The 26,007-nt window shown below is 47.8% G+C and overlaps 1 protein-coding gene across 2 annotated transcripts in view; it reads right to left on the bottom strand.

Annotated features, from left to right (window-relative positions):
- Nucleotides 1-22,300, bottom strand: part of MARCHF4 (membrane associated ring-CH-type finger 4) — an 81,790-nt gene extending 59,490 nt beyond the window's left edge. For both annotated transcript variants that reach the window (XM_027461527.3, XM_038182372.2), the window contains exon 1: nt 21,845-22,300. In XM_027461527.3, coding sequence (XP_027317328.1) covers nt 21,845-22,291 — 447 coding nt within the window. In that variant the 5' untranslated portion in view covers nt 22,292-22,300. The remainder of the gene's footprint in view (nt 1-21,844) is intronic.
- Nucleotides 22,301-26,007: the final 3,707 nt, after the last annotated feature.

A 26,007-nucleotide genomic window follows, 5' to 3' on the forward strand; every position in this document is an offset into this window, starting at 1 on the left:
ACATGGCTGGTGTGCCCGGCACTGCAACACTGAGTCGATAACAACTATTGTTATTATCTTTATTAATCAATAATAATATCCTTATTTCCTCTTGTGAGGCTTCCCAGCGTATCCTTCCTTATTTATCCTTTGTCTTATTTATGTCCCCAGCTTGCAATTAGAGCTGGGTGAGCGGCTGCCAGCACTGACCTGGCTGCTGCAATCCAGCCGTGCTCTCGCAGGCGATTCCCTTTCAAGGCAGGGACATTTCAGCCGGCTTCAATCAGCCTGCCCGTGAGCAGGGAGCCTGGCGGAGCCAGGGCAGAAGCCATCAGCTCCTCTAGGCAGCTCTGAAAGGGCTCTAAGTACCTAATGTCCCTCCAGGGAGGCGCACAGACATCTGCTGCAGCTGTAAAAATATATAAAATAAGGCAAGGTTAATAGTGGCTATCTGGAGCATGTGCGTGTCTCCCTTTTTCTTGCTGTCTGGGGGACATGTGATGGGCGATGCCTTTACCTTTGTGGGCTCCCCAGGGAGAAGGGACAGCACGGTGTCCCCGGGTGCTGGCGCACGGGGCAGGGATGCACTGGAGGACACGTGGGAGGTGTCTCTGGTGGAGCTGGGATTTGCACCATGAACTTCCAAGTGCCAGCATCCATCCTTCCCACCACGCTGCATTTTAACTGGAGCATACCCCCCCTTCCGTGCTTCGCATTCATCGCCTTCCTAACAAAACCTGCCCTGTGTGGCAGCACCGCTTAACAAAGCAAATCCCCGAGCCAAGCCACGCTTTCGCAGCAAAATGCAACCTTTCCACGAGAGCCGCGCTGACGCCCGTGCTCTGGGCGAGAACAAAACGCGTTCTGCCTAATTGCTGCCGGCAGCGCGCTGCCCTAACGAAGGTGGAACAATGGTGGCAGAGAAAGGCAGCGCTGCTTCGTGGCAGAGCGCATCCTTTTGTGCTCTGTCTCTTACAGCACAACGCGAGGCCAGGCTCCTTTCTGCAAGCCGAGCACCTGCTTTGAGCCAAAACCCGCCCTGCACACACGCCCAGCTCTGCACGCCGGCAGTTGGCTCATCTCTCCTTTTCCTTTTTTTTTTTTGTTTTTTTAAATGAAAAGCCTGAAATACGTCAAAGGTGAGAATTTACACCGTGGAAAGGTTCTGGGCTCTTTGTTTCCTATGCCTGGCGGGCTTTGCAATAGTTAATTTTGCTTCCCTACTCTCCGGAGGGCGGGCGGGAGGGAGGTGTTACTATTTGCGGTTTGCCGAGCAGCACAGCGAGGTGGATGGCTGAGAAATGAAGTCTGCGGCCTGACCGTGCTTCTCGAAAGCATTAGCACACTTTCTTCCTCCTTCCCCACCAGCACAGTGACATTTCACACTTCTGCTTGGGTCTAGCTCCCCGGGGGCCTCGTACCCATTCCCTGGTGCCTCCTCTCCTTTCAGGGCAGCCTGAGCACGAGCCCAGCCCCGAGCCGACACCAGGAGGACGGCTCCTCCATGAACTGAGGATTTGGGGCAGGAACCTGATCCAAATCAGCATGGGAGAAAATTCAGAAAAAGAGGAAATTAGTAACATTTTTAAAGAGTCACCACGAGGGTGGCATCACCATGTGGGGCTCAGCGCATGGCCCCATCACCAGCCCCGCTCTGCTGCTGGGGGAGAGCAGCAACGAGGCCTTGCTTTTGCTGTGCTCATTACGGCAGGCTCTCACGCCGGGCCAGATGAGGCGTTTAAAGGTCAATAAGACAGGAGCTGGGACACCGCTGGGAAAACTGCAGGCACAGCCACATCTGAAGGCAGGCAAGTGCAATGTGTCCATGTGTCTGTCCTGGACCCTGGGTTCCTGCTCTATGAGATGTGGAGAGAGACCAACCGCTTGCAAGGAGTGGGAACAACTTCAGGGTCGCACGGGAAGAAAATGCAGTGTGTGAGAGCACAAATAGCATGGCTCCATGCCCCCAGTGCCACTGGTTTTCTTTTCCTTTTTACAGGGTTAGAAAGGGACACCCTCCTGGGATAGTTTCACAGATCTCAGGCCAGGCAGGGAGCTTGTTTTCTAGAAGAGCTGAGCCCAAACTTGCTCTTTCTCACTGGGCTGAATTTACGATAATCTCCTTGAAATTGCCATGGTGTATCTTCAAATATACTTAAATTTCATCATCGTTAGAAAGGAGTAGCTAAATCCTTGCATTAAGACGCAGTTCCACACTTGGCCCAAGTCCGTGCTGCCATCTCTCCCTTCCCCTCGCCCCCTGCCCCTCCGTGCTGGTGCTTGGTGGCTGGGTTGTCCAGCAGATCCAGGAGCTGGTCCAAGCAAAAGCTAATCAAAATTCAAAAGGAAAAAAAAAAAAAAAAAAAGGATTCTTGTTGGATCAAGTCCCTGGCTGCATGGTCAGTGGTGCTAAACCTCGGGAAGGGTGGAAATGCAATGCTGAGGTTGCTGCTCACTGTAGCAGCATGGGCTTAGACAGGCTCAGCTTGCTCATGAACACACGCCACCAAGAGACCAGAAAGTCACTGATATGCTGAGGAAAGGGCTGTAGATTTTGCCTCCTTCCAGCGACACCCATCTTCTCTCATTTAACTTCAGTAACTCCTTTATTTTTCATGGGCACGTCCCTGCAGCTCCTGGTTCAGTCACTGAGCAGGGAGACACCACGCTGGGAGGACACAGTTTCTGAGCTGACTTCAGTCTGACTTTGTTCACCATGGACATTTTGCTTCCAGCACTGCACGTCTCGTACCGTGCAGTCTTTCCTCAGAGCAACTCGTCTGTGTCAGCCCAGTCCTGCCACCCCCACCCCTCACCCAGCCCAGCCTGTCACCTCTCTGAAGCCACCAACAAGGTGTCAGCCTTTATTAGCAGAGGAGTATGGCTTTTTTTCCTGATACAATTTCAGAAGTAAGCTGGCTGAATACAGGCTACTAGCAGAGAAAAGGCACTCCAGGACTTCCCTTAGTGTTGCAAGCTGAGAGCTAGCGCTGGCATCCCACCACAGGGCTCCCTGAGATCCCCTCCTGAGGGTTTCCACTCAGGACAGAGGCACCGAAACATCTTCCTCCATCCTGTGATCAGGCCCAGCTCCCTTTCTAGAGGAGCTCTCTAACCTAGAAATTTCAAGGAGATCCAACTCTTCTTTGTTATAAATATCCAGACATGTCAGTGTCAGAGGGAGATGTACCCCTCTTAATCCTTCCCAACAGTATTAACCAGACAAATCAGGAAGAAATTAATTAAGCAAAAGAAAAAAACAAAACAAAACAAAACAAAAAAAAACAGGCTGAATATCTGGGAAAATATCTTGACACTGAATTGCCTTATGGTAATTTCTTAGGGACTTGGCGGAGGCTGTGCGACTCCTGCTATTTGGGAACAATCGTGGAAAAACAACAGAGAAAGAAATGAGAGCAATGCATCTGTGCTGGAAGGTATGAACTAGAAACAGAAAAACAGCCCTTGAATGTCTGTGATGCTGCTGGAAGAAGGACAGATTCAGCCAGCTCAGATTTTGAAAAATCCCAATAATGTAAATTCCTTAAGTATGAGCCAAGCCTATGAATAATATAAATCTCTTAGTCACTTTGCCAGTGATATCCTTCTAATCTCGTCCTTCCTCAACAGTGATGCTGAGAGAATGAAACACTTTGCAGGAATGGGCTTGCTGCTCAGAGCAATCACTTGCCTCCCACTCAGACCCCAGGATTAGAGAAGTCCCCTGGATTAAAGCTGTTACTATTCTTAGTCCAGGGCAAACCATAAAACCAAGATCCTGAGGGAACTTTCAAGCAATTGCAAGAGAGAAAGAGAGAGGAGAGGAGGCAAACAGGACGTCTCTGTCTCAGGGAAGCGCATGTCCCACGCTGGCCTTGAACTGTACAAAGGGACCTTAAAGTGCTTTACCAACAGGAATGACCCAATGACAAGGAATTATCAACATACACATGGAAAGGTAACAGTAACTAAAAGGCCAAGCCAACTTTTTTCTGGAGGAAAATGACATTGAAGTGACGGTGCAGTTTCCAGAGGTGCTGAGTGCCTTGCTCCCCAGCAGACATCTCTGGTTGCTGAGTGGGCCCAGCAGCTTGAAATTCAGCACCAAGGTCTGCTGAGCAATCTCTCCCCAAACAGGGATTGGAAATGACCTGCCCAAGGTTAAAAAGTGACTTGGGATCCAGAGACGGGTCCCCTGAGCTCTGATGCCCATGAAGTGTGGTGGAGGCATTTACACCCGAAGAGGGAGAGCCTCAACGCTACCAGCTCAGATTTCTTACAGGCCACAGGTCACTTTGTGGAGCTGAGAAAATTCTGTAAATTCTGTATGCCAAAAAGAGGGAAACTGTGCCTATTCACCCAAATTACACCTACAACCACGGACAACCACTTGTCTTTTGCTTACTACTCCTTCACAGCACACACATACACAGGAACCCTTCTCAGTACTACTTATGCAGCGTATACTCTAATAAAATATGTAATCCTTCAAAATACAAGAGCTTTCCTTATAATCCACGCACGTGTAAATCCCTCCAGATATTTCATACGTTCTTATCACACCAACAGGAAATGGTTTTAATGCCTTCAACAGGCACGTGAATTTTCAGAAATGCCTGTCACATGCTTACTACGCCTGCCCCCCTCACCACTTCTCTACGAGACGCCGATGTTCTCCCCTCCCCATGGGAGCGTTTCCAGCAGCAGTTCCAGAACTGGAATATATTGAATATATATCAAATACATATTCCAGAAAAGGGAATATATTGACTCGTCAGAAGCCAGGGAAGTTTTGCTGCTAGCAGCATCAGGCTGGACTTTCAGCGTTGTGCCGGGAAGTCCTGACGTGCAGTTTCTGCCTAGGTTTGCAGAAAAGCCTTTCTGGGCTCCAGTTAATTGAAATAGAGGACGCCTCGCACAACTCCTGAACTTTTCTTTCTGCAAGAGCTACGTGGGGCTGCAGGTTGTCCATCACACCCTGCGTGTCCCCTGTGCCTAGACTGTAGTCTTCTATTTGACTGTAAATCATCCATTTTAATTAGATGTAAGACAATTATTATTGGTTTTTAGTGAGTCATTTTTCTCTCCGTAATTAGTACCTGTCAGTTCAACTCAGCCCAGAGCTGGTGTAACCTGGTGACTTCAAGGATGTGTTTAAAATCTCTTCTCTCCCACACAGCAGCTCATCATAAACAGGATCATCTTTCCTGCCTTGGCCACTGGAGCTGGGTCAGGCTGGGATCATCTCAAAAACTCCCAGTGAGGCCAGCAGAGAGGAGCACTTGCTGGTCCGAGTGCAGAAGGAACTGCCCCACAGGAGGAGAACTTGGCCGAGGAAAGGCAGCTCACCTCCTTGACCCCATTTCATTGCTATACACTTCAAACCCTGGCCACGTCTGTCTCCTTATAAAGATGTCAGACCGTCTCTAACACTTATTTTCGCTCACCGCTTCAGCGTGGCCTTACTTGGCAGCGTCTCCCATCTGTTTACTACTCTTCAACGTTTTGCGTGCATTTCCAAATTACTGCTTACTTACAATAACGCAATCACTCTGCATTCACGGAGGGGTTTAGGTGTGGTACAGGTGAGGAAGGATCTTTACAGCTTTCCTAGGGGGAACTGAAGATTCCTACTTTCATTTTATGAGGGGATGAAATGGCTGCATGAATCACCGTAGGTGAATCCAGGTCCAGACAGACTATATCTAGAAGCAGTAGCTATATGCGCAGTGGGTATCTGTGCTCCGTATAATCGATGGAGGTCTAGTCAATGCTGACAGTGCAGCCCCACGAGTGAGTCAGCTGAGCAAATGTAGGTGTCTAGCTCTCCAGCTCCACTGACTGTATTGACTAGGGGCACGATTCAATTACCTACCTTGAGATGTTTTCCACTAAGAAATCATTGTGTGGGCATGAGTCAAGCTCTTGATTTTCACTGCCTAGACACCCAGTCCACATGCAAACACCTACGTTGCGACACTCACGGTGAGGTGTCTGCAGTCTGGAGCTGCATCCCGCATTGATGATGTGCCCAGGATCAGCGATTGTTTACAGAGCTCAGAGGAGAAGCTGAGATTCTTGGGTTGTTGTTCATCTTCCTTCATCCACTTGAACTGGAAGAGGAACCTCCAGTCAAGCTGTCCCTGTGAAACTACTCTAAATGTGTCCTCCCTGCACCTGGACTGGGGCTTGTTTAGTAACCAGTGACTGAGCTGCCACCTTGACCCTAATACCTGGTCTTTGCTAATACTGATTTCTAGGGTAACTATCAGCTTACAGGGCTGCGTTTGCTGCTCAGTTCCCCTCACCCTTTGTTGTACCTTTTCTTTTCCCCAGCAGAAAGGCAAAGCCTGGCTCCTCACAGAGTTGCCCTTTTCTGGGCACTCACGGGGGCAGGCTGTGTGCTTTTCCTTCATTTCATGATGTGCTGTTTGCTGAGAGGAGTCCCCACATGGGTTAAAAACTGTCCCGATCGAGAAGTTTTCTTTACCACTTGTATTGTCCAGCAAGGGCTCACTGCTGTTTCACAGTCAAGCCCTGACATCCATCCCAGTGTCTGAATGTGCTCAACTCTGCATAGCACATCAGATCTATGTATCCCAAATGCTCACCTCAGCCTCTTAGCTCCTGGTCTCCAAGTCATAATGTCTTAAATACGTCCAGGCCAGCCTGTACACATGACCTGGTGAACCTGACGGCTGACCAGCCAGATGGAAAGATATTTTTCAGTGGATGGACACAGAGCACCAATATAGGGGATAGAAAAACAACAAAAGACACTCAGGCCTAGCCCGTGGGCTGGTGTGATTCAGCCCAGTTGTGACAAACTGCAAATCACCACAAACTGCAAATCACCACGAGCTGCACTGGACGTGCCACGCATACAGTACTGGCAGAAACAGCCGAGGAGCTGGTCTCTGAGTACAAGCGAGGAGTAGTCACCTTCCAAAATGACTGCTTTCTGCAGGGGAACATCCCTGGATGGGGAGCTCTTGGTGTGTGGTGTCTCCAGTCCTGTGGTGAGCTCCAGAGAGACCTCCAAGAAAGTGCCTTGCAATAGCCTGAAAGCTTAACAGCCCAGATGTGCACCATGGCTCCAGGCCACCCTCTGCAGGAAAAGCTGACCCACAAGTGACCATTTAATCTCCTTCTCTATCCAATTTGGCTCAGCCACGTGGCATCTGCCTTCCACTGCACTGCCGCAAATCTGTGCACAGCAAATCCCTGCCTAATAATGAGCACTGGGCTCAGTGCACACTGCGACAGTGTGTGGCTGCTGCTTGGAAATCAAACTGATCCTTGAAATACAGAGGGGTCCTGGAGTGTGTTAGTGGGAACCCAAGTCCCCGACCTCCAGCATCTCATGAAAACCCTGGACGGTTTTATAGTCCAGGAGGGAGCAGTGCACTGAAGGTACCTACCTCAAATGCTGTGTGTGCACTTCGGGATGGAAGAAAAACAGCTCAAGGCAATGTAGACACAGTGATTTAAAAGGAAACAGATTAAAGACAGTCATGTGAGTGCAGCTGGGTCCCAGCAGTTATGCCACATGCATTTATAGGTAGATATATATATGGCAAAGATCCCTCCCTCTCCCCCCACAGCATATAAATCTTGGGAAGGGCTATTATTCATGCTGCCACCCACCCATAACTGAGGGACCTGGTACATCATCCGAGGCTGTGTCAGAGGGTTACCGAACTCTAGCAGTAGAGTGTCAGCAAGGAGGACTCAGAGATTTTATTTCACCTCTGGGAACAGAAGACGACAGGGCAGTCTGAGACAGGTGACTCAATGGATTAAGGCAGGCTGAATGGCAGAGATCTGGATGTTTTTCCCCACCTCCATGTGCTTGTACAGCCTCTTGTTGCCTCATCGGCATCTCCAGCATACAAATGGCTAAGTGCCTTGGGGGTATTTACTCTGGGGGAGAGACCTTGGCCAACGCTGATGGCTGGTAAGCATATGGAAAATGCAGAACAGCTGTCCGTGGAAGTGAATTTTGAACTCCAGGTTGTTTCATTTCCAGCTGAGCAAATTTTATCTTATTTTACAGGATACAGAGGGAACATACTCTCCTGTGCCTAAGTACCACTCCTTGTTTCTGCAATACAACAGAACAAATAGCCTAATCAGGCTGAAATGCAGAGCATGCTGAAAAATGGGGAACATTCAGGATATAGTTAGAGAAGGTGAAAACCTCCCTTGTAGCCTTGCAGGGCTGGCACTGCTGCTCTGATCGTAGCGCTTGGGGGCAGAGGATTGTCTGGTGAAAAAAGACAGTGAGCTAAATCCCCCTGGTTTGTCAAAGGGACATTACCTGGAGAGGGGTGAAGTGATAAATCCTGCGGAAGGAGTTACACAAACAGGGATGGGAGAACTGGGAGTGACACAAAGAAGCAAGGGCTGTGGAAGATGGATGTAACTGGGCTCTCCTGGTGGTGGGGGGGTCCCCTCAGGAACACACAGGGGAAGCTCCAGCAGGTACAACACAGCCTGGTGCTGGTTGGAGAAGCAGAGCACACATTTTCCGGCTCCCAGTCTGCCATGATCACCCGCCTGCACTTTCTGCTTCACCAGAGAAACTTGATCTCAGTGGCCTCCTCACATCCACTAAAGGCAAAAATAACCGGATCCAACCCAAACAGAAAACAGAGCCCTGATATGGTAGCAAACCTCCCGCCAGCTTCAGAGGAGATTGCAACATTCACCCCGTATGTTTCTGATCCTCCTGAACACACACAGAGCAGCTCGGTTACACACACACACACATTTGTATGCCTTGGGTTTGCAAATAATCTCTGATGTGGAGCCTCTTGGACTTCTCTGTGCAAATCCGCAAGGCTGTAGCCCTGTAAGCGTCTCGGCACTGCCCTTGGTTTACCACAATGATATCAACTTCTGAAGAGTTCCAGCAGCTTACTTCACTTTCCCACTTACAGAGGCACTTTGGCTGCCTCTTATCAAAGCTCCTCCTCTCACTAAGTAGGACAGAATTATTTCTGATATATTTATGAGTATGCACCCATACAGTGCATACTCAAGTGGTCTGCAATTGCCCCCCACCCCAGCACCTGGCTCTCCACTCCAGTTGGGTTTGCTACAGCCACTGAGTGCCACACACGGCTCTGCAGGCTTGAGGAAGAGGTGCTGCCATCAACCAAGTACCAAAGATGCTGGTTCAGGCTTTCAGGTCTTCCTCTGTGGCAATACATTAACCTTCATGTCTGCACTGTCTGAGGGGTAACTGTTTTGGGTGGGTGCGACCACCCTGTTGTGAAGTGCTCTTGGAAGAGAATGATTGAAATAACAGATCCTGGATTGTGATCAGTGGAGAAGATCCAAAACTTTTACTATGCAGCTCCTTGGTTTTCCAAAATGTATAATTTTCTGAAATACGTAGATATTCAAACTTACTATGCTCAGCCTCTGTTAGCAGATGGATCTTTTTCTTGCCTCTTCTAACAGAACAGAGAAAAAAATAAATAAAAAAAAAATCTGAGAGCAATGGGCAATGGAGCCAAATGAAGTGTGGGTTCTCTCACATTTGTACCTGGGAGTAAGGTGGCTTCTTTGATGTCTAGTAGGGGTGAACCTCTTAATGACAGTTCTATTCCATGGCATCACAAACCCAGCATGGGGATATGTCCCACTTGGCCACATGTTTTCATGAAATTCATAAGAGCTTGAGAATTCTGCACCCTTTATTTGTCAAAGGTGGCTGACTTTGGCAAAGAAGTCTAACTGTTATTGAGTGCATCTAATGGATTTATAAACAGAACTTACATGGATAAGCACTGTTGCTTAGAAAAGCAAGCTAGAGGTAGAGAAGAATATTCTTTTTTTTATTATTTTTATTAAAATACATCTTGGGACAGGCTTTGAAGCTTTCCAGCTTTCCAGTCAAATTAAGTGAAAGCAGAAAGCAAAAATAGCCCATAGAAGGGAGAATGACTGTGAGCTGCCAGAAAGCAGCAATTGTAACAGAATGCTTTTGTTTGTTATAAAGAGACTAATGGCTGTTTTGGTAGTCATTAGACAATGTAAAATAAATTTCTGCTATATTGCATATTTTTAAAGATTCCTAATTTTTCAAAATCTACTTTCGCGAAGTTGAAAACCTTAGTTACAAATCTCTTTTTGCTTATCCTTCTGTTCAATTTAAACAGAAATAGTTCTTGCTCAATCAAGCTTTTCTATGACCGGTTTTCCTGTGACTTGGTTTTGAAATAGTATCACCTCTTGGAGGTTTAGTGATTATTGGATCACGAAATGTCTTGGCTATGACAAACAGAAATATCGGAGCCTTAGCTATTATTAGCAATGTTTGTTCTCGTTCTTCAATCTGTGGCTGGGCAGCTAGTTTCCCTTGATATTTATCTGACTACCATTACAAAAATTTCAACCCCTGTCCAAATCCACCCTGGGGAGCTAGAGCAGACATTTAATCCTATCTTTTGTATACCTCCTCCTAAATTCACTGTAAAGGCTAAGGGGAGATCTTATTGCTGTCTTCAGCCTTCTCACGGAAAAGCGGAGTGAAGACAGAGCTAGACTCTTCTCGAAGGTACATGGTTATAAGACAAGAGGCAACAGACGCAATTTGGAACATAAGACATTCTGATTAGAAATCAGAAAAAAAAAAAAATCACCAGGAGGGAATTCAAATACCGGACCAGGGGCCCAGAGAGGTAGGTGCAACAACCATCCTTGGAGGTACCCAGCTCTCAGCTTGACAATGCCCTGTGCAACCTGACCTAGGAGGAATTGCTTGAGCAGGAGGTTGGAGATGATGGCCTCCAGAGATTCCTGCACCCTAAATCATTCTCTGGTCATGTAATTTTGTTTGATCTGAGCTATGACACTCAGAATTGTCACTGTCCCCTTATGTTTGAGCACACCACCATATGCGTGAGCACACCTCTGAAGAGGTGAAACTTTTCTTGCCTGGCAACATAAAGTAAAAGGTGAGAGAGGAAATCTCTTGAATAGCTGCAAGATAGCATGGCCAGGGGCTCTTCTGTAGATTTTCATGTTTGCATGAAGGGCAAGAAAGAAACCCATGAGGACTGGGAAAGAGAAAGCTGATGGCAGCTGGGTCAGGTCATGGCAGTTTAGTAAGCTGAATTTTATGCGGGAGTCCTCCCTGCAGGCTATGGGGGCTGTAGAAAGCTTTTTCTTAGAAATGATGTAGCCATCCTGTCTATGAAGAAAATTTTCCAAATGTGGGTTAAATGTAGGTGACAACATTTCTGCTCTCATATGTCAGAGGAGGCTATGAACTGATTTTTTTCCTAACTTGCTGAATCCCATGCATGTTTGCCCAGCCTGAAACTTTCTTGTTTTTAATCTGATGTGGAGTAAAACTCTCTTCAAACACAAAGCTTCTCCATGAGGGAAACCTTTGCCAGGCAGCCCAAGGGTTACAGAAGTTGGCTTTTTGCACAAAGTATTTGTTCCTTTCTGTGACAGAAAAGACAAAAGTTTATATGCAAAGACAATTTCAGTTCTCTGTTTCCCCAGATTTTCTCCTTGGGCACTGCAACAACTTCCCATTGTTAGAGATTTTGAAATTAGGATGGGGTATTTCTCCTCTAGCCCTTGCTTAGCTAGTAACCTTCAAGCATGAATTTCACTGGTTGAACTTCTTTCACTGCAATTATAAGGAGGTTCAGACTATACCAGTCCAATAATACCCCTCCAGCCCTAAATCTTGTCAGAATTCACCTCTCTTCAATGTTAAGGAAATGTTTGTTGTTGTTGTTTCTTTTTTTTCTTTTTTTCCCCCCTTTTTTTTTTTTCTATGTGCTAAATTGTGTACTCTCTAGCACAGGAAAAGCCTTGCTTCCCATCTTGGTACAGTGCTTGACATACTGACACCCTCTAAAGGTTACCACAGTATTAAAATAAAGAATGGTCTAGAGGCCAGAAGCACCCATACCTTTACTTCTGCCTCTTGTGCAAACCCTTCTCTTTAATTACTTAACTGCCATTTCTCTGCTGATATAATACTTTATTATTACCTACTTTTCTTGAATGCTCATCTGATCCATCTTAATGTTCTTTTAATATCACTTGGAATGGGATAATAATCAGCTTGTACTTCCCCAGCACCTTTAATCCTGACAGGTCCTACTGCGCTTAACCAGGGGAAAAGGAGACGGAAAGAACTTCATCCACTGGACAGGGCAAGGTCATGCAAGACTGAGAAGAAGGCCTGACATAACTAAAGGTTCTGGGGTGTTTGGAGGAGCAGGTTTAGGTCCTGTACTTGTGGAAAACACAAACCACCCTTGAACTTTTAGTTTATCACCCACATGAAACTGCCAGGGTAGATGCTGATGTGACATAAGTGAAATATCAGCAGGATATCTGAGTGTCCAAGCTGTATAATGTGCCTTCGTTGGTTCCATTTACAAGTTTTTTTTGGCTTTGCCAATGACTGGGAACTGGAGTAAAAACTGGACAGGATCCACCTGGGTAATGACAGTGAGCGCTGTTGGGAGGGGAGGCGCACGTGGCGGTTCTCGGGGGAACCTCTTCTTCTATCAAAGTACCAATCAAAGCAAATGATCTTCACATCTTGGTCTCTCAACTAAAGGAAGGCAATGTCTGCACTGGGAAGGTTGGAGAAAAAAAGATCACAGAAATGAAGTCAAGAGATGAGGATCTGAGCAAGTGTTTGTGTGACACGGAAGAAAGCACCAAAAGATCTGAGCACAACCTGTACACATAGCTGGGAAATGAAAGAAGCTTAAGCTGAGGGTAAGGTTAATGCCCTGAGTGACAGTGCCGGCCCAAGAAAAGGCAGAAAAAAAGGTGGACACAGAGGAAAATGCTGGATAAAAGAAATCTGAGGTGATGCCAAATCATTCAGCAAGAGAAGTCTGGGAAATAGAAAGACCTCTGGGGTTGGACTGAAATGAATGAAACCTGCCTTAAGGGCTGGCATAATGGAGGAAGTAGACAAGCTGGAGAAAAATGGGAAGGACAAAGAGAAAGGAGCTTTGTGGAAGTCATTAAGGGACTGTGGAGGAAATGTTAGCTGTCCCACCAGTGACAGAGTGACTGCAGAAGCAGGAGAGAAATAGGTAGCTGGATCAACATTTCAGGCAGGACTGGCTGGAGGATTTGCCAAGAAAGATCATATTCAGCCTTACTGGGAGTGACTTTAGCTGGGGGCAGAGCATGGACACCTGAAATGAAATAGTGGGGATCCCTTCTCCCATCCTACACATGGCTATATGTGAGCAGTGACAGGGACAGTCCCATCCATGAGGTTCATCTCTGACAGACAGGGGATCCTTAAAGCTGCTCCTCCGGTCTCTTCCTCCCAGCTCGCTCCAAGACTCAGGGGAGAAGAGATCAAGTCATTAATGACATGGAAGATTCAATATGGTGAGCGTGTACTGCTTCTGCAGGCCTACCTGGAAGGGGATGCTGCTATGGAGAAGACTGAAAAAAAAGGTGAAATTCAGTAGGGCTACATATAGCTCCTCCACCAAGGCAGCAATTTCAACTGCACAGATCCGGGATGGAGAACTGACCAGGGAGCAGTTCTGAAGGACGTGGAGATTATATGGGTTCATGAGTTGAAAACAATCAATAACTTTTTGCTGCTCAAAAAAAATAAATTAATTAAAAGAGAGGGCAAACATCACCCTGAAATGGATGGCGCATATGATCTGTTAAAGAGGACTCAAAACCTTTCTGCACGGCTCAGCATTGACAAGAACTCAACTGGATGACTGTTTCTTACTTCAGTCAGTGCATTTAAAGCAAAATATGGACCATCTGGTGAAAATCCAGAGGAGAACACCAAGGATGATCAGAGGTCTAGAAAGCATGTCATAAGAGCAAACGTAGATTTACGATTGTTTGGCCTACAGAGGAACACGAAGCATCATGCCTTTAGGTGTCACTTCAACTTGCTAAGTCCTCAGCAGATCAATTTTTGCTATATTTACATCCAACTACTGGATAACACCTTCAATTACTTGCCACTTGGAAAAGAAAAGCAAAAGGCAAAAATAATCTGCTGCCATCCTAATGGGCAGTGCGAGAAGAAATGGGCTGCAGCAGGAAGGATTCAGGTCAGACTTTATGTAAAATTTGCTAACAAGAAGGATCGTGAAGTCCTAGAACAGAGTGCCTAGGGACAACTGGAGTCTCCAGCCACGCTTACCCTTAAGAACTGGTTAGAACAGCCTCTGTCAGGATTTTGGATAGGTGGACTAATTGATCTCTTGAGACCTGGGCATTGCCTAGTGCTTGGGCAGGATCAGTGCATGGATTAAGTAACAGAAGCTAAAACCACACAGCAGCAGAGGTTATTCCGGTAGTCACAGGAAAAGACTTTTCAGAGGCTACAGCTTCCGGGCTGCCTTCATCTCATTCCAAAATGCTCAGTGCACTACAGACTTTAAAGGTGATTCCAAATGATTTGTATTTTCTGCAAAGGTGACCTCGCCTTTAACATAAACATAATGTTAGCCAACTCCTGGTAAACATCTGCTAAGAGTGACATGTCACAATGGGACACCACAAAGTCTTTGGCCTCCATACAAAAGAATAAAACAAATTGCAAAACATATTTTTGGTTACCCTTCTTCCGTTCTGTACCATCCCTTCCTTCATTCCCACCCAGGGAAGCAGGTTAAACTTATGTGACTGTTATGGGAGATGACACTTAGTGCACCACCAGTGTTTGAGCTGCAAATAGAGGGTGCTTGGATAAGACAGTAACATAGACCGCCGGAAAACCTATACAGAGCAGAGCCAAATGGGATGGGTGGTCTGGTGAGATACACCACGGTCTGGTGTAGCTTTGGACTTTGGCCAAGATGAAGAGAAGGAATTGAGAGAGAACCACCAAAGAACTTAAAACCATGACGGAAGAACTGATGTGTGAGGATTTCAGGACCTGGGCCTTGTCATTGGAGCCAGTCTGCCCACCAACATTTTGCCTTATCTCATCACTTTTCACAAAGGGGTAGAGCAACAGCAGATTTATCACCCGCATAGGTTTCCAGGTCTTGCTCTTATTTTCCTCACCAGAGGAAAGCCATCACTCACCACTCTTCACTGCCAACAAACTAATCTGTTCTACTGTAACCACTGATAAAGCAGAAAAGGATAAAAGGTCAGTTGTTAAAGGATGGGGGAAGCTAAGTAAGTCTTCAACATCAAGCAACTCCTTTTAGGCAAGTAACCCTGATTAACAAAGGAAAAGGATAAAAAGTTAACAAGCTATTCTGTATTATTTGAGTCTGGTTTTCCATGGAAACCATACCCTTTTTTCTTTTTTTTCCCTTGTCTAATGGGGTACGTGATCCTGTTAAAGCTTTGGTTCCAGCTGAAGCTCTGTCCTGCTGCATGGACTCTACCATGTAGAGAGTCAGAGACAATGGCTCAACCCTTCCCACACAGGACACTACTAGTTTTCTTCTTCATCCAGCTGGTTTTCTTGAAACTTGCAGGAATTTAACACCTTTCAGATCTCCACTCCCTGCCAAACCTGACTGAAATCAGCCAGTAGGTGTAGAGGAGATCTGATGAGCATATAGTCTAACAGCTAACGCCTTCACTTGGCTTTTTGACTTTAGTAATCAGCAATAAGAGAGACAGGTCAGCCACAGATATGGACCAATACTGATTGTGGTCTATCTTATTTTCTTACTCCGGGACTGGGAGTGAGGAAAACATAACCCACTTTCCAGCTCAGATTATTTTAACTCAGTCCACATCATTAAATCATCCCTCCCCATGGCGGGTATTCTGCTGGGAGCTAAAGTGTAGTAAACTGCCTGCGGAGATCGAAATGCCTCTTTAGAAGGAGACTGGTGTGTCCTCCTTCTCTGCCCAGCAAAAGCAGGGGTTTAGGTGTGGGGCTGGTAGCTCAGCTGCTGTCTCTTGCGTAAAAATAAATGCATATAGCATGATCTCCAGTTGGTTTATTCCTCCCCTCGGCAATGGATCTCTGTGGGCATAACCTGAAGGGCTGCTGAGCACTTTCAGCTCCTCGGGAAGTGATACAAGGACAGCTTCCATCCAGAAGCCTTGGACCAAGGCCTGTCTCTGGGAGCGCAGTCAAAGCTGGAAGCTTTACAGATGCATTCACCTTTCATTGACTTGGAGCCGCGTGCGCAGTGGACACACAGGACACAGAGCATCACAGACACTATCAATCATCCAGATTCTGGCACAACCGGACTTCTGACTTCTGGACTTTCTTGAATGGAAAAACACCAATGTGAGGAAAAGGCTGCCACGCAGGAGGCCCTTGCTGTGAATGAATATTTGCTTGAAAGACAACCTGAATGCAAGTCGGTTTTGTACAAACAGAGCCCTTGCAGGAGCGAGTGTTGCCTTTGTGGGAATAACAGTGACTTTACAGATGCAAACAAAGAAGCTACATGCTTTTGCATTGCTTGTTCTGTCACTAACTGACATCAGCCACTGTTAATCATGGTCTGAAATGTATATTTAAGAAACAGTGACACAAACACAGACAAGTTCCTTCACGACGCCTTTTATATGGGGGAAAGTGAAAGAAAAGAAAAACTGCTCCTCAGGCTAGCTGGTGGCACTAAAATAAATGGGTCAGGCATCGGAGTTTCAGGAGGCACAAAAGGTGAAAACCCTGTCTCCTGGAGCAATTAAAAGTCAATGGGATTAGTGGCCTTCAGTATTATTTATAGAAACCCCGCTGTGTGCACAACATTATTGAAATACAGGGGTCAAGTCCCTGCTACTGGATGCCTACCCTTTTGCTGTTGAAGTTAATGGGAGCTTTGCCAATCAACTCTGTGGCAACAGAGTCTAAATCTAAAATAGATGACATCCTGGGCTCCGTTCAGTTGATGGCTCAAGCAAAGCTTTTGCTGAAGCCAAAAAAGTTCTGCCTGCACAGTAGAGATTTGATCCGGGGACACTAGCCAGAGAGGTGTTGAAAGTCAAAGACAGGAAAGCAGAGAGGTGGATTGAATGTCACAGGAAGCTTTCTCTTTCCCTTTCTGCCATGTATTTCAATATACAGATTGAAATCTAAAGGGCTGCATCCCAGGATCTCGTAGACTTCATTTTTAGCAGGACTGGCTGTTTTCCAATGAATAATTCTCCTTCTAACACCATGTAAATGAATCATGTGGGAACACACCTATGAAAAGGACTCGGATGGGACGCCTGCACTGTCATTATGTGATTCAACATGTTCGAAAACAGTGTGCTGATGTTCTAGCCAGTTTAGACAGATCCCACCAAACACCTGCATCTCCTTTCCTCAGCTTGCCCGGCTTTCCACTTGCTTGTAATGCTACTTGTGCAGTTGTTTCTTCTTCCTCTCATTCACTACTAGGCTCGTGCCCTAAATTCTGCCACAGGTTGCCTCTTTTCCTCTTTATCTCACTCTAGGAAGGAGGTACCTAATTCTGCCCTGTCTTACAATGTTGTAAATCAGAAATCAAGCATCCCAGTGATTTACTGCACTCCTCTGTACCACTGAGATACCCAGTCTGTAGAGTGGCAATATTTCCTGGCTTAGTTCATGACTTCAGACACTACCAGGTAGCAAGCTAATGATGGGTTTTTCGTGTCCCTGTATTTGCAACAGGAACGGGGTTGAGGTTGTCACTTGTTATTACCCGTGGCACATCCTGACTCAGCACTACTAAGCAGGCATTGCGTCTACTTGGGACCACCAAGAATAGGATTTTCATCCAGACTGAGGAATGAGGAGCAGGAACAAGGAAGGAATTGCCAGGTGGGGGCAGAGCTGCTTTGCGTGTATCCTGGTGCAGTCCTGGTGCAGGGGAAGGGACTCTCTTCACATATGTGGCCATCTTAGCTCCAGAGACATCCTGAGTGTGGCAGGGACCCACATGAACGTGCACAGGCACGAAACCCAGACATGCACCTGGAGGGGCAGATCTCACCAGCTGTGCACAAGGGGCTGGGGAGCCCTGGGGCTAGAGACCAGCCCTGGGGCTCTGCTCCTCTTCAGTATTATCCTGATCTTGAGATTCAGACCTAAAGCACGAATTTTACTTTCAGATGTGTTATCATTAATTCTGATGACTCCAGATCCTTTGGTATCCACATGGCTTTACAACCGTTATTAAACTTAGTTAAGCACTTTGTCCTGCTAATGTCCTGCAGCAAGGAGCTCCACTGCCTAATGACATATCACATAGAAATGCACGTCCTACTATCCATGTAAGTTGTCTTCCCTTCCAGTTTCCTTGTAGGTCTTCGTGTTCACATATTAATGAGCTGATTTCCCTAAAGTCTGGAGGGGACTTTGGGAAGAAGAATAGTCTATTTTCAAACATTTCTTTTCAGTACTGAGCTACGTCCAAGCTAGCAGCCTGCTGGCAAGAGTCACAGTCTGTTCTCCCTGATCCTCCTCAGCCAACCAATCCTATCCACACTGACTTCTCAAATCCCCATCTTTACAGTATTTTTCCTCTGAACAGAGAAGTAGAGAAACACAGACAGAAACCGACAGGTAAGAAAAGATGCATGCACACTCTGACTGACAAGCAATCCTTGAGACGCTGATTTCCAAATGATCTCAGTTTCATCTAAGAAAGCTTTTCTATTTTTTTTTGGCACAGCCAGCACCAACTCGGAGATCCTAAACCCTGCCGTACTGCTAACTTCTTGTGACATGGGCAAACACTTTATCTGCTGATGTGAAGGGACTTTTCACCCATGTCTTTTCCTGCTACTCGCCATGGTTTGCTTTCAGCTTGGATCTATACCAAGCACTAGGAAACATCTGTGAGAGCAGAGCTCATCTTAGTTTCCTTCTCTTGCAGAACATTGTCAAAGATCCAGGAAAGCAGACACAATTCTGCAAACACAGAGCATTAACCAAAACAGAAGAAAATATTCCAGCATCTTGCTTTCTCACTTTCTCCCCCAAGCTTCGCCTTTCCATCCACAGCCTCAGAATTAGCTGACACAACGGTGCAGGACATTTACTGAGTGAAACATCTGAAAATGCCAAGCAAGTCCCTGACAGGCAATGCCATTCCCAAGTGCAGAGTCCACCCCACCAGTTTTCATGCCCTAGTCTTCAATAAAAGCAATTGGCCTCTTTCAACTGCCAGACCTAAGCAGAGGTCTCTTTGTACCGTCAAAATGGGAGCCCAGACATTGCATTCACCTGGTCATCAGATCCACTCTTTCTCATCTGCATTACTGATTTCTCCCGAGTAACATGAAAGGATGGGAGCAGTTTTACAATAATGAGATTTACTCCTTCCTACAGCCCTCAGCACATTTCTAAATGAAAGAATCAGTTTACCCATAGCAGCCGCAAACAAACACGAGGAGCTTAAGATATAAGCAATTCAGTAGCCTGAAGTATTATGCATGTTGGGCAATCATAAATTTAAAGTGAAAATCCCTACAGATTTTGGTTTGCATTAGATATTAAATAAAATCCACTTGTGAAGCCAGATTAGTAAGAAACCTTTCTGGCTGTTGTATTAAAAAAAAAAAAAAAAAAAAAAAAAAAAGGATTAAAACATCTTTTGGAGACTCACTGTCATTTTATCTGGGTAAATAAGCTTAGAGCGCCTAACAGTCAATTTATAATGAAGGCTTTTGTTCTTGGTACTGTGATGCAGCCCTGCAAATTTGCCCACAGCTGCAGCAGTTTCAGATGTTTTTGACAGGTAAATAAAACACTGCTTATTTCTGTCATTGTTATTAATCTGCACAGTAAAGAACTAGCAATTACATTTTGTTTCCAAGTGGATATATTTTCATGACAATCTTGGCAAGGGTGGTATGGAATTATGTGCATTTGTGACATCTATGGCTGCAAGGGTCTGAAACATGAAGGTCTGTGCTCAGCTGTTCAGCTGGAAAACAAATGGGAAATAAAGGCTCAACCAGCAGTAACTACCATAACCAGAAAGAACATGGAATTCAGGAGTTAGCCCTGTCGGATGTAAGGGACAAATAAACCAAACTGCAGGTCTCGAGTAGCACTGGTTCAGCTCTCGGTTGTTCTGAACTGTACTTCTAGGGGGCTGTGTCAGGATCTGACCACGTTTTAAAGCCCCACACCTTGGGCCTACATTATGACTGGCACTTCCCAGCTGCTGCAGGGCAAAGGGTTTCAGGCGCTCCTCGACGTGCTGGTGAAGAAGAAATTATTTGCAGAATGAGGTACTACTCAAGGACGACTGGCAGAATCCAGCTGTAAGTGTCTTATTATATCAGGCAGGAACTGTGAGAAGCAAAGAAGAGAAATCCTGCTGAAACTCTATTAGATGCCAGTCACGTCTGCTCAGCTTCTCACTCAGGTAGGCTGGCAGATGGTCAGCAAATAGTCCCACTTTTACAATGCAACCTACACAGGTTTTAAGTGTGAAAATTAGCATCCAATTATTTTCAAGCATCGATGTTCGCCAAGGATGCGAGTTGCCTCTATTTTAATTCTGCTTCGGCTCTATTTGTTCACACACGCAAGCCAATCTTGCGGGCGCTACGTCTCGTGTACACAGCAGAATGGTAAGCCAGGGACGAGTACTAGAAACATGGAATAATGCAAATTCCCAGTCAGGGAGTTGCACGGCTTCCAACTTTCAGAAGAGACAGGGAGGAGGCAGTCAAGTGAGGAAGGCATAGAACATCTCTGCAAAAGAATGATTTCCCCTGCCCACATCTAAAAGCCTATGGTGAAAACCATCTCTCGCAGCTATCGGTCAGCTGCAGAAGCTCTTAGAGGAGGCTACAGTCCACTGAGCTCTGATCTGCAAGACCTAGGGGTGTTATGATGAGTCGGTGGCTGGCCCTGCTTCTTCCAAAGATGAATGTGAGCCCATTCCCCACTTTCCCTAATCTCCCTCCCATCCTACGGCTGGCACCATGGAAAACACGATGACTGTCCAGCAGACGTGGGCATTGCCCTCTGGGCTGGCAGGATGTGTGCCCAAGTGTGGCCACCATCAGGTGTGTGCTGGCTTTCCTTAGCAGAGCACACAGGTCCACCAAGGGGAAAGAAGACTTGGAGCAAAGCCTGCTTTGCTCAAGGTCTCAAGATATTACCTTCTGTGCCAGGATCCGCGCCTAAAACGGGACTGGGTGTCAGCCAAGTCCAACCTCACAGCCCATGCTCGTGCAAGGATCGCTTACCACCAGAGGTAACAGAGCTACTCTGGGCAATGAGGTTTATCTGCATATTATCCGGGCTTGATCCTACAAGCAGAGGTCTGCAGCCTTCCCTGCTGCCTACAGTTGTGACACGTTGAGCACAAATGTTGCTGTGTTACTGCCAGCCTGAAAATACATGAGCCTCTTGCAGCTGTCATTAAATGGGGAGAATAACGCCCCGGGTTGGCACCTAATGTTACGGTGAGGTTGCATTTGTGTCATTCTCCTGTTTGGTGGAAGAAAACTTCCCCGGCCCAACCTCGGGCTGTAGCAAGGGGCATTTCCAGGCTGCAGCTCCAGCAGGCACACTTGCAGCCAGCAGTTTCCTCCCCCAGGTAGTGCAGCCGGGAGCATGGCCGCGTTGGCCAACCTGCAGAGCTCTTGCTGGCCATTCCCAGGCGCTGCTGCCGAGGTGGGTTTGCCTCCCGCCACGTGTTTACACAGACCCGTCGCATTTTTCAGAGCAAACAGCACGTTAAACACAACCTCGGCATCATTCCTGGGATCAGCACATCCAGGACCCCACTTGGGGACAAAGAGCCCCCAACACCGAATCCGCGAGTCCCCACCACGGCCCTAAGACTGGAGACGAGCTGCAGCGAGGGGGACATGTAGCCTTCCCCCACCCCGTATTCCCTTGTAGAAACCATCCGGCGCCCCAACCCCAACCCCAACCCACCGCCCTCTGCAGCCTCACCTGCTCGGGCCCCTGGAAGCAGATCCTACAGAGCGGGGTGCGGATGCCGCTGTCGACGCTGCTGCCCAGCGAGTAGCGGTCCTCGGCCTTGCCCTTGCCGAAGTCATCCGAAGAGGTACTGCTGGGCAGGGAGGCCGGGGGCTCCCCGGCGGGGCTCCCCCACTCCTCGGCTCCCGGGCTGCCCGCTGCCCCCCGCCAGCCGGCCCCGCGCCCCCCGGGCGGAGCGGTGCCGCCGGCCCCCGCCTCTGCGCCGCCGGGCATGGGGAGCGGCGGCGGCGGCGAGGGCGGCGGAGGGGCGGGGGGTCTCCGCAGCAAGAAGACCTTCAGGTCATTGAAGAGCATGCGGCAGCGGCACTTGAGGAGGCCTTGGTTTCGCAACATCTGTCTCGGACGGAGGAGCCCGCAGCAGCAGTAGCAGAAAAGGAGAGCGCCGGGTGGTATTAACATGTGCCTTGCCTGGGCTGGAGGAGACGGGGGGGGAAAGAAAGGGCAGGAGCCGGGAGCCCCGAGGTCGGGGGGCTCTGCTGGGGTCTCAGCGCTGCGGGGAAGGGATGCGCTCGCAGGTTGGGAGACGACAAAAGAGGGGCCGGAGGGCGGGGAGGGGGGGGGGAAATCCCCGGCAGCAACCGTGCGAGGCTAGCAACAGCGGTAGGAATAATTAAAAAAAAAAAAAAAAAAAGAATTAAATAAATAAAGCGACCGGCTCCACGCTCCCGGGGGATTTTTTTTATCGCCCTTCCCCCTCCGGCGGGGTGGATTCCTCAAGTTTGTTTGGCAGCGGCGGGGGGCGCCCAGGCAGCTCCCACGCCCAAGGGTCCGGGGGCGAGGGGCGGCGGCGGGCACCGCGGGGTGCGGCGCTCCCGGGAGACAGCCCCGGCTCTGCTCCGGCAACTCCTAAGCCTGGAAAAAAGAAGGGTCCGCGTCTCCGGTGGGTTTGGGGAAGAGGGAGGCCGTGGTTCCGTCGACAGTATTTGGCATCTCAAGTAATTTTCCTTTTTTTCTTCTTCTTTTTTTTTTTTTTTTTCGAATAAAAAAAAAAAAAATCGAACTCAATCACGCGAGACCCGGTGTGCACCCAGACAAAATAGCAGCCAGTCTGGCTAGCAAAATGCAAAACTGGTAGCTGTCGTTATTATCAAAATTGCCTCTTTGACAAAAAGACCTTCACATTGTTTGTGGGAAAACACCCTACGTTTCCAACACTGTACTCCCAGGTGGCTTCAGATTTTAGCGTTGCATTTAAAAGATTTCATTGTAAATATTAAAAGTCCTGAAAGAAATAATTAGCATTCAATGAGCTTAATCCCAGAGGTACTGAGATAAATATATTATATATATATAATATATATATTATATATCATATATATTTTTATATTTATTTATATATTCTGACCTTCTCTCTTCCAGCAGCTGTCTGGACCACACCAAAAATAATCAGAGCAAAATCGGCGAGGGAAGGCAGCTGTATTATTCCCTAAGCTGTTACCATCCTGGACCAAAAAACCCGTCGAAATCGGATCTATTCTTCGCATGTAATTGACCGGAGAAACGTGGATCTTACATGGTCACGTTTCCTTTCCTCCTTTCACAAAACAGGAACGTCATCAAACGCATTGGCAGCTTGTACAGACCATTGTGGATGGCAAGGCGGCCAGGGCTCTATCGGCGATTGCAGGGACCTCCTTTTGATGCATTGGACGAGGCTCCTTCTTTCTCTCCACCACCGTCCCCACCTTCATTTTCCTCCCCTTCTGTCCTCCTCCTCCTCTGACTGTTGTTCTCTCTCACAGGCATTGACATTCAACCATCGCAAGTCTGTCGCACTCTCGCTGGCAGGAAAAAAAAATAAAAAAAATAAAAAATCGGAGCAGATAATTCTCTTCTTCCTCCTAAAAGGCTCCGGTGGAGCACAATGCGCCAGACACACGGGGCAGCATGGCTTATTTTTCGTGCGGCTCCTACCGCTTTGGCAACACCGAGCTGGCGTGTGCGTGTGTGCCTTTCTCCCTCAGCAGCCTCCTCTCTGCTCTCCCATCCGGCTTGCGGTGATGATGTTGCTGTTGCTATCTCCCTTGGATGCAATGGGGAAGGCAGATTGTTTGCAGTGCAAGCGGGGATTCGCAGGAAGGGAGGGGTGGAACGTGGCCGCGCTCTCCTCCCTCCCCCGGCTTTTAGAAAAAAAATAAATTAAAAAAAAAAAAAATAAAAAAAAGAGAAAAGGCGGGGTGAAGATGAGGAAGGGGGGGGGGGGGGGAAGAGGAAGAATCAAAGGGAGGACCCTCCCCAGCCTTTGATGCCCCGGGCTGGCTGCAGGAGCCCCCGCCGGGGAGGAAGGCGGGGGGCGGAGGCAGGGGCTGGGCGGCCGCTGCGGCTTCAGCACCACGAGCCGCGGACAGCTCCGGCGGGCGCGGGCACGGCGCCTCGGCGCGCCCCCGCGCTGCGCGCTCCCGCCGCCGCCACCACCACCAGCAGCACACGGGCTGCTCGCCCCCGGGAATGAGGAAATCCAGCGTTTTTTGGGGGTGCCCCGGGGATAGGGGCCCGCCTGGCAGGCCCCCAGCAGGCAGCAGGAATCCCCGCTAACTAACTTTTCCCTTGCAGATTAATTAGTGGCGGAGGATTTCGCGGCTTGGCAGCGATGGGAAGCGGTTGTTCTCGTTTCACCCCGGCAGCGTTTGTTCGCCGGAAGGTTTGTTTGGCTTCAGGAGAGTGTATTTCAGAAGCATGGGTGCCTTGTACCCCCATGGAAGCTAAATCCATCCGACCGCTGCCGCTTAATTCGACGTTTGCTGAAAGCGACCAAGGGCAGGCAGAGCTGAGAGTTTTTACTCTCCTCATCCCATTCGAACATTTTAAGTAGCAGCTGCTGGAGTCCATCAAGCTTTCCCCTGCTCACATCAGCAGAGGTGGCTTTCTCAGCCTTCACGTGCTCCGTGTGTCCACACAGCCCCATCCGGCTGCCCAACAAACACGAGGCTACCAATGGCACTCTGTCCTTCTGGAAGAGCTCACAGAGGTGCTGGGTGTGGTGTGGACCAACCCTATTAATGACACAGACGATCCGAAGGCTTCTAGGCTACGAGGTCCTGCGAGCATCGGTGCGGTGTCACAGCTGGTGGGCCAGCGGACCGCCTCCAGATGGGACACGCTTTTTGGTGAAATCATGTCGGCACCATTGGGATTGCAGGCTCCTTCATTTGGCTTCTCCACAGAGTTTCTTCAAACCCCTAGTTGGCAGGGTGGAAGGGCCACCAAAACCCAGGCTGGATTCTCAAGCTGGGGCATGTAAAGGGCGTCTGCACCAGTGGTGACCCAGGAGGTGCAGCTGACGGAGAATCTGATCCCACTCAAAAGTTGTGTTGGGCCCTAGACAATGATTTGAAATCTCCTTTAGTATAAGATGAGACATGCAAAAAACCTTGTGCCATGATCAGCAGAGGAATCTACGTTGCTACCTAATTAAAAAGGGAGCAAAACTGATTATTCGCTACTGGAAAATGAAACCAGCACATGCAATTAATTTCCAGCAAATAAATTACACATTGGGATGCTGCAATGTTAAAACATTCATCATTGCAGCTTGCTGTTTCTCAGAAAAGCTGGGCAGATTCACCAGCGTGGATCTCTACAACATATTTAAGGCTTCTCAGAATTTCACATGTGTCTAATGGGGTCATTAGAGGAATAATAATGGAAAGAGCATTTTAGGAACTTCCTGAGCATGAGACAGGCTGGCTAGAGGCTGTCTCAGTGCCCAACCTCCAGCATGGCTTTCCATCCAACCCCCCTCCCTCTTGTTATTACCCTCATCCCATTGTCCTGATGTCGCTAACGTTTTCAGAGTGGTTCCATCAATAAACAGAATTGGAGACAAATATATTGTTGTCATCCTTTGCGTGTGCAAAGCATCTTTCATCCTTCCCTCCTGCCCATGCCTGGTTTTTCAGAAAGGATGCGCTCAGGATAGAGGAGATCTTTGTATTATACTCAGGGTTTTAATGTATGGGCTGTGTGCCCAGAGAGTTGAATGGCTGATAAATGTGACAAAATAAATAAAACAAATAATAAATCGGAGGTGCTCCTTATGCTTCCCAGAGGTGAGTGGGTACTATTATTCCTTTCAGTAAATGGGACAGTGGCCAATGTTTTCACACTTGGATGAT

Source organism: Anas platyrhynchos, chromosome 7 (assembly GCF_047663525.1).
Source record: "Anas platyrhynchos isolate ZD024472 breed Pekin duck chromosome 7, IASCAAS_PekinDuck_T2T, whole genome shotgun sequence".
NCBI lineage: Eukaryota > Metazoa > Chordata > Aves > Anseriformes > Anatidae > Anas > Anas platyrhynchos.